At 43.6% G+C, this 13,276-nt stretch overlaps 1 protein-coding gene across 8 annotated transcripts in view; it reads right to left on the reverse strand.

Moving 5' to 3' along the window:
* UBE2T (ubiquitin conjugating enzyme E2 T) overlaps nucleotides 1-13,276 on the reverse strand; it is a 117,587-nt gene that overhangs the window by 102,615 nt on the left and 1,696 nt on the right. For all 8 annotated transcript variants that reach the window (XR_003852087.1, XM_029572354.1, XM_029572360.1 and 5 more), the window contains exons 2-4: nucleotides 11,903-12,015; nucleotides 3,744-3,813; nucleotides 1,308-1,413 (exon numbers count right to left, since the gene is read on the reverse strand). Coding sequence is in view for 7 of the 8 variants with exons in the window: in XM_029572354.1 (XP_029428214.1) it covers nucleotides 1,308-1,413; nucleotides 3,744-3,813; nucleotides 11,903-12,015 (289 nt within the window). In the remaining variant the exon portion in view is untranslated. The remainder of the gene's footprint in view (nucleotides 1-1,307; nucleotides 1,414-3,743; nucleotides 3,814-11,902; nucleotides 12,016-13,276) is intronic.

Here is a 13,276-nt window from a genome sequence, read left to right on the forward strand (position 1 = left end):
GCTCTGCACAAGTCTCAATCGAGAGTAGAAAGTTTTCCTCTGGGGAGGTTTTCGGATTATTGCCTTGGTTGGCAGCACAATGGAGTTCATGCAGCAGATCCCTGGAGGGGGCTCTGAAGAATTCAAAGGAAAACGTAAAGCGCCCAGAAGGTGCTATGACCTTACTTGTGGTGCTCTCTCTGCACTGCTTCTCATATCAACTAGAATTTTGATGTCTGACTCCAGGGAGAGAATAACTTCAAATTAGCGATTGCTGCGACATTTCCTGTCGCAGGTTTGCAGTTCTGAAGATCCCTTGGGCTGGAGTTTATGCTATTCTTGGAGGTTAGCCGTACTGCTCAGGATGGCTGTGGTATTAGTTTTGGGGCCTAGCCAGTCTAGTATTTGGGCAAGGCGGTCTATGGGTTTGGTTGGTCCTTAGCCTTTGGCCCAGGTGCGATCAGCTGGGTAGAAGGTTCTCCTCACAGATGTGTGACAGACAGCTGGAAAAAAAAAAAAAAAAAAAAAAAAAAAAAAGATGCTGGTGCAAGCTGCAAGGGGGCTTAAAGGGGTCCACTCTTTACAGATAACCATACGAAGGAGATTAGGTCTCATTCACAGACGTGGCCCAAGATGACCACAGTCCTGAGATGCCAGAGTTGGACTTCCCATTCATGAAGCCTTCACGATCTCTTTGTACCTCCAGCATCGCGCAGGCTGCAGACCAAGATAAGTCCTGGCAGTCAAGGCAGGGATTCCATTTACTTCATATTTATGAAGAAAGGAGGTGATTGTTGCCTGTTCTATATCTATAGAAGTTGGATAAGTCCCTGTGAGTGCCTCATGTCCCAAGGGGAACTGCGCTCAGTCTTTGTGACAGGCGGGCAAAGATCTTGGCATCTATCGGTCATGCAGAGGTGCATCTACCTATTGCCATCTGTGAGGAACAACAGAAGTTCCTTTGTTCTGCGGTATTGGGAGAGCATCTTCAGTTTCAAGCTCTTCCGTTTGGTCTTTTATCTGCTGGAGACAGAAATAGTGTGCCACCTGCAGTCCCTCGGTATCTTATGTAGCATGATGTCCGTAAAGCTTTTCTTCTCTGTCTCCATCTGCTAGTGGGGATGAAAAGCCCCATGCATCTGGACTGTTCTGGGATAGGAACAGGAATTAGGATTATGGCATCCATAGGCAGAGGACAGGTTTTGCTCCCAGGAAACCAAAAAAGCAGTAGGGAGAGTCCCAGTTTTTGAACACCTTCAGAATTAGGTGTGGTAGGCACATGCCTGTATTGACTATGCCTAAGTCGAGCTCCATTTGTAACCTCTTACCTTTGGGGGCAGTTTGAGAATGTCTAGGCAAATCCTTCCTGCAGAGTCAATGTTGGGGTGATAAATGGGAGTCAGAAAGCGAATCTTTGGAGGTTCAAATGGATACCTGTTGGGAACATGTGCCACAAGCAGATTTTTAACAGCATTTATGAATCACTTTATAGACTGAGACAAAATCGCCCAAAGCGATGAACAAAATGAGCAAACAAAAAAAAAAAATACAAACACACATCCCACACCATTAAGTGCAATGACAAATACAAAAATTAAAAACTATAAATCCCCATCCATAATTTTTTTTTTTTTTTTTAGATTTTTATATTCCGCTTTTCACACAAATTTCAGCACTTAAAAGCAGATTACATTCAGGTACTATAGGTATTTCCCTATCCCCAGAGGGCTTACAATCTAATTTTGTAGATGAGGCAATGGAGGGTAAAGTGACTTGTCCAAGGTCACAAGGAGAAACAGTGGGACTTGAAACCATTCTCACCCACAAGTCAAAAAATAATTATCAATCATTAATAGGGTATTCTGCAATTGGCATGAAATCCAACAAAACAAAAGGATCTAATTATTAACAGACAAACCAGGTTTTCAACTTTTTACGGAATTTGACTAAATTTACTTCTCTTAATTCCAATGGAAGACTATTCCACAGGCCTGGAATTACAGCTGAAAAAGATCTGCTACACAAAAAAAAAAAGAGAATGACAAAATGGTTTCACTGGAGGAAGCTGAAGATACATTTCCCCACAGATTGCAAAATTTCTTTTAGCTTCATGTCATTCCAGAGAACCCTTCAATGAAGAGGAGCCAAAACCATTCAGGGTCTTGAAAGGCAGAACCAAGTTCTTAAAATTACATAGATCAACAATTGGTAACCAATGAAATTGTAAGAGGGATTTGGCAGAGATCTCCTAGATTTTCCCCAAGACCATGTAAGCAACTGTATTGTCAACCAGCTCTAACCTGCGAATCGCCTTTTCCTGAATACCCAAATAAATTGCAATACAGTAATTACCTGATAAAAATCAGTGCATAGGTCACAGCTGTTATCGCCAAATAAGGCCTCAATTGTTTACCAGCTTCAGCTTAAAATAGCTATTACGTGCTACCTGTGCAATTTGTTTATCCAAAGTTAACTGAGCATCTAGCACCACTTCAAGAGATTTCACCTGGCCTTTAGGAGTCAATGCCATTCCATCCTAATTGGGTAGCACAAGGATATCACCAGTCCCTACTTTTTCCAAATGAATAACCAATTTGTTGTTAGAAAACCACTTCATCACTGTGTGTAAGCACAAATTCAATCTTAAAATAACCTCCTCAGGATTTTTCCCTAAATGTGCCATAATCTGCACAATGTCTGCATAAATAAAAAGGATAAAAACCAAATGAACAAATCAACCTTCTCAAAGTAGATAAAAATACATTAAAAAGGAGCCTTGTGGGAGTCCCAGTGTTAATCCTGAAGAACTACAGATTTTTTTTTACAGGATTGAGAACAAACAACTAGTCAGCCATTTTAACACTCAATCACCTATACCAAGCAACACACCAGCACGGGACAGATCAAAACTAATACAGTAGATTTCCCCCTGTCCAAATGTGATAACTTCTCAAAGAAATCAACCCAGTCTTGGTGTGGCATCTTTTCTAAAGCCCTCTTGGGCTACATCTAACACCACCTTGTTCTCCAAATACTCGACAGCTGAAGAATATGGAGACGATGTAGCTCATCAGTTACATCTCTGTGGACTGTGCACATACAATTCCAGTCATGGAAATAGTTCAACAGTACTGAGACCTCACCACTGCACCCAATGCAATCATCGGCTCTGGAAAACATACCTATCTATGGACTTCAGTTAGCAAGCAACTTGATTTACATTTTCTTGGTCCAGCAGAACTGCACCTGACCACAGCAGTGACCAGCAATGCCAGAATCCAATGGCTTTCATGTGGACTATCTTCCCTCACGTGAAGAGCAGAAATGCAAGAAACAGTCACTTCTTACCTTGGCAACAATGCTAAAATAAAGCAGAATTCAAATATATAACAAAACAAGGGGAAAAAAAGGTATGGTACTGGTAACCTGATAAAAGCAGTGACCACATAAAGCACACCCAGGACCAGTAAGAGAGGGCACAAGATTTCAGTTTTGTGGTGGTGGGACTACATGAAATGATGTGGTTTCGAAACCCATGTCATGCCAGGATGTCATCGTGAATGTGACCTAGTGCTAACCAATCAGGATAGAGGGTTTCCCTGTCCTTTTCATATTATAACGAAATCACTGCACCCACTGCAGTTTGTTCAATATTACAGGTCATAGAATATCTTTGCTCAATGCACCAACCAGATTATTTCAAGCTATTTTATTAATTAGGTATATTGGGAGCTTTAAAGGTTTGACAATATGACTTCATTTACCTTTCAGGAAGAATCACTTCCAGGCTGAAAATCCCTTTTTCATATGGGGTATCAGCTCCACCCAATATTTCTTAAAAAAAAAATAAAAAAATAAACAAAATTAACAATCATATTGTAACTCAGGATGCATATTAACCTGAACTGGATCATCAGTTTGACGATTGGGCAGACTGGCTTCTTGGACACTCTGAATGCCAGGACATATTTGTGTAATCAATAGGGATGTGCTTTCGTTTGAAACATGATGTCTATATCATTTCTTGTGGTTTATTTGAGAAAAAAAAAAGTCCAGAAAAAATATTTTTCTAAGTGGGCACTAACTTAAATAGCATGCACTAAAAATAAATTTAAAAATGAAAATATATTAAAAACTAAAAAGAAAATGAGAAAAAAAATAAAAATTGTTTTGTCAAACACCCCTAATAAGCAAGAGCCAAAGCTGTTCTGCACTAGAACAGTGTCCACTGAGGGCCCTGAAAGGTTTGGGAGGGTGACGCCAAGTCAAACTGTTCTGTTTCAGGCCCCTCGGGACACAAACCATCGGAGCAAGATGATACATGCTCATTAAATTAGCCAGCATAAAGTTCCACCTCTAAAAATGATAGCCACCCAGAATAAGATGGAAAATTTACAAACTCTATTATGATGTAAAAACCTCATCCTGTAAGATTTCCTGGTGTCTCTGCACAGGACATGTTTAAAAGATACGTTGGAAATTTTAAAAATCTCAGAATCTGCCCTTTCACCTACAGCAAGGATTTACTACCTACCACCTCTCAAAAGGTGAAGTTATGAAAGTGTCAAATCTTTCACCAATATTGGATAATTCTATGGATTTGTCAACAGTTTTGGAAACTTTCGATTCATCCCTCCACTTTGTCTCTCTGGTACTGGACTCCGATAGAGATTGGCTTCTCAAAATGTATTTTAGACATCAGGGCTCACTTTTATATTAGAAATTGCCATGCTGGGTCAGACCAAGGGTCCATCAAGCCCAGCATCCTGTTTTCTTTCAGTGTAAATTTATGGCTTTCTGATGTTGCTAGATCAACCCAGAAGAAATGCAAGCAGTTTCTCCTTTTGAGACTTGGAGTTTTGCAACTAGGGGCACAATTTTTCCTCAAGTTTCCTTGCAAATGTAGAGTTAAATATAATGCTATTATGTATTTTTTTTTTTCAGCCCAGCCAATTTGTTCAGATCCTTCTGTTCCTGCTTCAGATTTGTAGATGTAAAGCGATGTCCTTTTCAATTAATCCCTGGTTCTAGATGCTAATTTTGCTTTTCTTTATTGATTAGCTTTCTTATTGGATTGTGCACTTGGCTCCTTCAATACTGTGGACTTGATCTTGGTTGATGGGAACATTATTTTATGTTTCTTCCTATTTCCTTTTTTCTAATATTATCCAGATTTGCTACTCAAGTTTATCTTGAAAAGGAAAATTGGTTCTTACCTGCTAATTTTTATTCCTGAAATACCACAAGTCCAGACAAGTGGGTTCTGCATTCCTACCAGCAGACGGAGGCAGAGAACTAAAGACTTTGAAGGACTGCTACATAACAGAGTGCACCACCTGCAGTCCCTCAGTATATTAAAAGTTGTTAAATAAATAAATAAAAATATTGACCTGTACCCAAGCCAACTATAGAGTAACAACTCCCTAAATAAGGGCAAATGCCAAACCCAAAAATTGGAGCCTCCCAAACAGAAAAACTATAAATCAACCCAAGGGGCTAACCAAAACCTGGCAAACCTCTTTAGGCTCTGTACATATACATTCTGACCGTTCTTCCCAGCAGGCTTGCCAGAACACGGACTTGCCATAACGGTCTTGAGAACATTAAGGGCTGGGACTCTGGACTGATCTGTGGTACTTCAGGAATGAAAATTAGCAGGTAAGAACCAAGTTTTCTTTTCCTGTTCATACCTCAGATCAGTCCAGACAAGAGTGATGTACCAAAGCACCCCTACACTGGGCAGGCCTGCGAAAGACCCCCTCTAAACACACTTCAAAGGTCGGCTCTCCTGGAGCCTGAACATCTAAATGGTAACAGCAAGATAAAGTGCGAGGAGAAGACCGCGTCACCGCTGTACAAATCTCCTGTGGCAACACTAATTGACACTCGGCCTATGACGTGGTCTGCGCTCTAGTACAGTGCACACGCAACCCCTCTGGAATTATTCTCCCCATACAAAGCTAGGCCGAAACAATAGCTTCCTTCAGCCAATGCACTATCTTGCCCTTGAAGGCCTTGCATCCATTTCTGGCACCTCCAAACAATACAAATAAATGATCCAACCGCCAAAAACTGTTTGCAACCTTTGCCTCCCACGACTCAGCAGATTTTGGGAAGGCAGGAGCTCCACAGTCTGACTCAGGTGAAACAAAAATACCACCTTAGATGTACCATGCGCAAAGACACCCCCTCATCCAAAATCTTCAGAAATGGTTCCCCACAGGATAAAGGCTGCAGCTCTGAGATCCTTCTGAACAAACAAATCGCCACCAAAAATGCCACCTTCAGCATGAGGTCCTTTAACGATGCCTTCCTCAATGGCTCAAAACGGAAGCCCACAAAGCACTCGCAAGACCAAGTTTAAACTCAATGCCAAACCCAATCTATGCACCGGTGGCCGCAGATGCTCGACCCCCTTCAAAAACCTCACAACATCCGGATGTGAAGCCAACAACCTTTTCCTGGTAGTTAACCATCGAGACACCCCAAGGCTTCCACCTGAACCCACAAGGAACTGTAAACTAAGCTCTTGAAGACCATAGGCTCAGTTTCCTTTTTGTCGCAAGCGCTTGTATCAAAAGTCAGGTTGCAAAACAAAAGTGATCCACCCGATCCAAGAAAATAGGACCTTGCCTTAACATCCCCTACAAATGAGCCAATCTCAGGGACCTGCAAATTGTGTGCTGAACCAGATCCATGAACCACAGATGATGCAGCCTCTCCAGCACCCCCAGTACCACCTGGCCCGGATGCCTCTCAATGTGCCTAAACATACGACCTATTAACGTTCAGAGGAACACACAGCAGGATCCTTGTCAGCCATGGAAGAACCCGAGCGTCTATGCCCTCTGCTGTGACCTGCGGCTGAAGAAACTTGCTGCCTTGGCGTTGCTCCTTGACGCCATCAGATCCAGACGAGGACTGCCTCAACGAGACTGGATAAGGCCAAAGGCCTCCTTTGACAGCTCCCATTCTCCCGGGTCCAACTGTTACCTGCTCAGATAGTCCGCCTGCACATTGTCCACTCCCGCAACATGTGAAGTGGCTATCCCCTGCAAATGTCACTCTACCCAGGAAAAAAGGTCCTGGGCTCCTTGGGCAACCATGCGACTCTTTGCTCCCCCTTGCCGAATGATATAAGCAACCGTTGTCACATTGTCCAAGAACACTCTGACCATTCAACATTGGACTTGTGGAAGAATTCCATCAACCTCCTGCACATTGTTCTCGTTTCCAACCAATTGATAGACCAGGATGCTTCCACTGGCAACCACAGCCCTTGTGCCAGCCTTTCTTGACAGATCACCCCCCCCCCCCCCAATCCTTGAAGCTGGCATCTGTGATCCCTATAACCTAGTCCAGAACCTCCAGGCCCATCCCTTTCTCCAAACTGTACCAACACAGCCACTACGAGAGACTGGACCTGGAGGCACCCTGCAGCAGTAAAGCCAGATGAACTCCTGATAATGGATTTCAGCGTGACAGCAATGCCTCCTGTAGAGGGGCACATGTGGGCAAAAGCCCATGGCACCAAATTCAACGTAGATGTCATTGAACCCAGGACCTGAAGATAATCCCAAGCCCTGGGCACTGGCATCTGAAAAATCTGCACCATCTGGGATTGTAACTTCCGAATCCTCTCAGAGTTGAAAAACACTCTGCCGAGTTGAGTATTGAACTTTGCTCCCAAGTATTCCAGCATCTGGATAGGGCTCAGGTAACTCCACCAAATTCACCACCCAGCTCAAGGACCGCAACATTTCCACCACCGTGCACAGACTACCAGCATACCTCCTCCAAAATTTCTCTCGGATAAGCCAATCATCTGAATAAATATTAACTAGGATTCCCTCCCTGCGGACAGCTGCTGCCACCACCATCACACCTTTGTGAATCCCAGAACCATAACATGAAGAAACTTTGATATTCTTCCTGAATGGGTATGTGCAGATAGGCTTATGTCAAGTCCAGCGAGGCCCGAAAAACTCTGAGACAAACTGCCGCTATCACCATCTACAGTGTTTCCATATGGGAAAAAAAAAAAAAAACCCGGGAAACTCGCAGTAGTACATTTCACCTTTTGCAGATTGAGGATGGGACGAAAGGCTCCTTCCTTTTTTGGCACAACACAGTAAAGCGAATACTTCCCGCCACCGAGCTCCCTGGCCACTACGGGTACTATCATGCCAGCAACTGAAGGTGGCAACGCATCCCGTATCACTGCAATGAGATGAAAAAATTCTAAAGCATAGCAGTCCCTTTGCACCAGGATTACCTCGGACCACTCTTCGTAAAATTGTTACAGACATCCTTCCACAGCCATCGCGAGAGAGTGGGCCAGCCTGGCTTCATTGGGGAACATTACCACTGCCAGCCCCTTGAACGGAGCCTTCTCAAGGAAGTCTATGGGCACATTGAAAGGACTGCTGCCTACTGAAACCCAGGTTCTGCCTTGAAGACAAAGCAGAACCCTTATTGGAACAAAAACCACTGCAACTCCCAAAACCTAGAGCGAGGTGGAAAAGACTTCTGACTCATCTTATCCTCCAGCAGCTTATTCCCTTTAGACTCCCCCAAAACCTCCATCAATTGTTTCAGGTCCTCCCTGAACAATTTTCCTTCCTTTAAAGGGAAGATTACAGAGCTGAGACTTGGACCACATCAGCTGATCAATTCCGCAACCACAGCAGACGTTGCATTGAGACCACTGTGGCCATATTCCTGGAAAAAGTCCAGCTCAAGTCAAAGCGTGTCAGCTTCATATGCAGTCCTGGCCTCCACCTGAGTTGCCTGGCTATTAACCCCAGCACCTGCTGAAGACTTCTCCTGGACCCAGCATAAACAGGCCCTCTGCATCAGACTTCCTCAGATTGCTGCTCACAGTTTCAGCACCAAGACTTCAAACATCCTCTCCCAATGAGTCGCTAGCTTACAGTCCTGCACATCTTTAATGCTGCCAAACCTGCAACCAGAATGGTAGACTTGCTAGCGACCACAGAGGTGGAAGCATGTACCTTCAGCAATACCAGCAGCTGCAGGATATCCTCCGTGAGGGGATACAATTTTACTTTGTCTCTAGCCACCTTGGGGATTGCCTCTGGGAAGTCCCATTCTTGGTTTACCAGCTTTCTTGACCCTTTTAGGGATAGGAAAGGCTTTTGGTGGGCCCTGGAGTCCAAGCACCGGATCAACCCCTTCATTATCAGACTCCTCCTGGACCACCTTAATACCCAGTCCTTCCGAACATGGGAAATAAGGGGCCTGAACCACCTACGGGTCCTCTTCCTCCACTATCGGGGCCTCTTCAGGATCAGTCTGATCGACATCCATCGTGAGATCTGCTGGGTCATCCTGATCCACCCCTGGACCAACCCCAAGACCATCTTCCGGGTCATCCAGGTCCGAATCATCTAAGCTGCCAGGACCCTCAGGATAGTCCAGGCCCAGCCGGTGAAGGCGGTTCCCTGATCCCCGGCTAAGGAGCTCCTTGACCTCTTTGCAGCAGGATGAGACAGCTGGCAGAAATGCCCTTTTATAGCCAGTGCTTTTCCTGGTTAAAAAGGCCTCATGCATAAGCAAGACAAATTCTGAGGAAAACTCCACTTTATCCTCTCCCCTGTCTGGCCCAGAGCTTGTATCTCCCCCCTGTCAGGATCGCCAGAGATAACAGAAGAGGGGAGTGTCACCTTCTGAGCTATAGCCCTTCTTCTACATGACAGGCTGTTTAGGCTCCCAGTATTGATCCTAACAGGGCCTTGGGAACCTATGGCTCTCCTACCAGCTTCACTCCCCGGGGAGCCCCTACCCTCCAGAAACAAGTTGCAGCATAGTGCCGCTGCTTTTAGCTGTTCCCGAGCAGGCTGCTGGCCTGATAAGCTTTCTTGCACTGGGAAACCGTTGTCGGCGCCATCTTGTCACCTTGTGGCCAGGCCTGCTGCTGAGAAACAGAAGCCACATGATCGTGGTGTGCGGGAGAGGAGTGGAACACTGCCTAATGCAGCCTCCGGCTCCCCGAGCAGCCCAAAGCCGTGAATGAGCTACACTGCTCCCCTCCCCCAGCTTGGGCCTGCCCTGATGAGCAAACCAGAAAAAGCTGGAGCAGTTGCTACTGAAAGACAAATGTAACACCTTTTTTTCTTTAAAGAAACAGCAGCCACATAAAAGGAAGAAATTCAAGCAAAAAAAGGAACACGTCCCTGCTGCTGGCAACACCTCTGGGAAGGAGCCTTCAGGGGATAAGAGGGAACCAGGACCCCTGGATCTGCTGCAGGCTAAAGTTGATAAGGGATTACCAAACCCCCCCGCTCGCCCGGCTCAACCTGAGGGATGGCCCACAAAGGGAAAGTCTTCTAACTTCTCTTCTTCTGCCCCTTCTTTCTTTCTTCTTAACCGCAGGTCTGCACCTCTACCATCTGCTGGAGACAGAGAAATCCTGAAAGACTGCAGGTGGCACTCTCGGTTATGTAGCAGTGCCTCAAAGTTTTTAATTCTCTGTCTCCCTCTGCTGGTAGGGATACAAAACCCACTTGTCTGGACTGATCTGGGGTACAAACAGGAATTGAAAATTATATAAATGAAAAGTTAAAAAAAAAATAAATGTAGAATTTTAAGACGAAGAGAAAACCAATTGATCATTTCTATTAATTTATAATGCAACACACAAGAACAAATGGCTGCTCTGAAGCTTGCAGGGTTCAGAGAACATTTCTCACATCCCAGCACAAGGCTTAAGTCCTTAATTAAGTGTCTCAGAAGGTTAAAACAGTTTCTGAGCTGGAGGAATAGCTCTGCTGCTTAAGGTGTCTATCTTACAGCTGTGTAAGCCCCAGAGCTTATTAAACAGAGGGGAAAAAAAATCACAATGATTTCGTTTCAAAATTCACATATCATAAAATCAAACCCAGGAGGCCATCATTGTTGGGGATGGGGGGAGGAGTGGGAAATGAGGCTTAATGTGTGCTTGTGACGTGTTCCCTGTTGGATTAAGAAAGCCTCTTAGTTGGGTCAATATGTTCTAGTACAGGGGAAGCCAACTCCAGTTTGAGAGCCACAAACAAGCTAGGTTCTCAGGATATCCACAATGAATATGCAGGTAATGCCTGGAAATCTCTCATATGCATATTCATTGTAGATGTCCTAAAAACCTGGCCTGTTTGTGGCTCTCGAGGACAAAACTTCGCCACCCCCAATATAGAGCATAACTGTATTTTCATCAATTTGGAGAAAATGTCAGTCTATGTCAAATCTAAAATGTAAAGCTGATCTTGGTATCCCATTATTTATTTAGCAGTTTTTATATACAGAGGTATAGCAGAAATCGCCTTCACTCCGGTTTACATTTACAACAACCTGTTACATTTAAAGCATTTAACAATAACTGAAACTGGTTCTGAACAACAACTTAATCCAAATCAATATCTACAATGTAACGAGGTATATATCCGTGCTCAAATCATGTAAGGGGGAAATTGAAAATGGGTGAAAATCGATAAGGTTACAGAGCAAAAACCCATACAAAAGAAAAACCAGACAAAAAAAAAAAACCAAACAAAAAACCCCCCACAAACCACCAAGCCAATACCAAGCACTTTGAATGTCTGTTCCACAGCCCTGCCAACAGAAGGGAAAAAACTAAAAGGTATGGGAAGGAGAATGCTAGAGTGAAATAAGTGGAGATCATCTTTGTTTATCTAACAGAGATGGTGACGTACAAAGGAAGAAAAAAAAAAAAGAAGAAGAAATGGTCCTGGATAAGGGTAAATCTTGTAGGTGGACACACGGTTCAAATGGTTTTCTTCTGCGGGATTACAATTGGCACGAGTACACAGCATGTAACAGCAGGAAGTCTACTTCAGCTCAAAGGTGAAAGGCAGAGCCCAGTTCTTATCCCAGGGAAGGGACCTGGACCCAACAAGATACATACGTGCTCGTAAATCATCCATTCGATTGTCATGTTGCCAGCATGTGATGCCTGGAGGTGGTTCTGTAGACAACGATTGCAGTTCCCTCTTTAGTCTTGAGGCTCTTTGCATTGTGCTGGAATGCAAAAAGAACAATTTAATTTAATAAACCACTGCTTGCTGGCCATTTGGAAACTAACCTTTTCTCACCCCATCTCAACAATGCTAACTGGTGGGGGGAGATATATAACAAGTTGTTGTTATATACACAAAAAAGTATCCTGACCTAGACAGGTCACTGGTTAGGTACTAATAAGACACTTGATCCACTCAAGTTCTAATAAAAATGTTCAAGACAAAAATGGATTAAATTGGTTTCAATTCTAATTTATAACAGAACTAGATTTACAAGACTTTACAAATTGCTACAATAAAAAAAATATGTAATTAACTGGTTGGCTTTCTACCTATAACACAGGAACAGCACAGCCAAGTCAGTCTCATGGAACAGGCAGGAGGGCTCAAAATTCACAAGAAAATTTAGAGAGAGACTAAAAGCAAAGTCTCCCCCATCAAGGGACTGGCACACAGGCACCACTTTTACTTACAGACGAAAGGCACAGCTGCCCAGGCCCTACATAACAGGGGGCCCACTTCTTAAGTACATAGGGCTATCCCGGGATGATTTATTAGCCAGTGCCTAGAATCTCAAACAGTAGAGAATAGCTTTCTACCTTAGTGCCTCCCCTCCCAGAATCATGCAGGAAACAGAAGAGGGGTGAGCCTGAAGCAGACAAAGGAAAAACAGAGAAAAAAAAAAAAGCAAAACCCACACACAAAAAACAAGAGGGGACAAGGTAAACTTGGAGATACTGCAAAGCACAGAATAGCTACTCTGCTCCCTAATCCTGCCCCTCCCCTCATCAACAGAAAAGGAGGGGGTTAAACTGGAGTAGATAGAGCAAAGAATGTATTTTTATCTGCATCTTTCTATTTCTAATTTGCAGTCCTTATTCTGTATTTGCTAATGGTCCATGTTCTATAGGTATCTATATTGTGCTAGCATATAGTGTCTGTATGAATGGCTTGTTCTATTTTCCCAATTGGAGGCATGCTGGGGCTATGTAGAATATTTACAATGTTGCCTTTTTGAGTTATGGAATTAGTGCTGTTTTGATATAACATTTGCTATGTAGGTTCCAAGTATCTTTTTTTGCAGATTTTGTTACACTTCACAAAATATCTGGTAATAAAGGTGATAACAGCAAGGGCTTTGTACATTTATCAGGGCATGAATGAATTTCTTTATAGTTTTTTTGTAGTCTACTCCAAAAATCACATTCAGATACCATGATGATTTCTTAAACATTTTTATTGTTTATACATAAAGCACACAT

The sequence above is a fragment of the Rhinatrema bivittatum genome, chromosome 12 (genome assembly GCF_901001135.1).
Source record: "Rhinatrema bivittatum chromosome 12, aRhiBiv1.1, whole genome shotgun sequence".
Taxonomy (NCBI): domain Eukaryota; kingdom Metazoa; phylum Chordata; class Amphibia; order Gymnophiona; family Rhinatrematidae; genus Rhinatrema; species Rhinatrema bivittatum.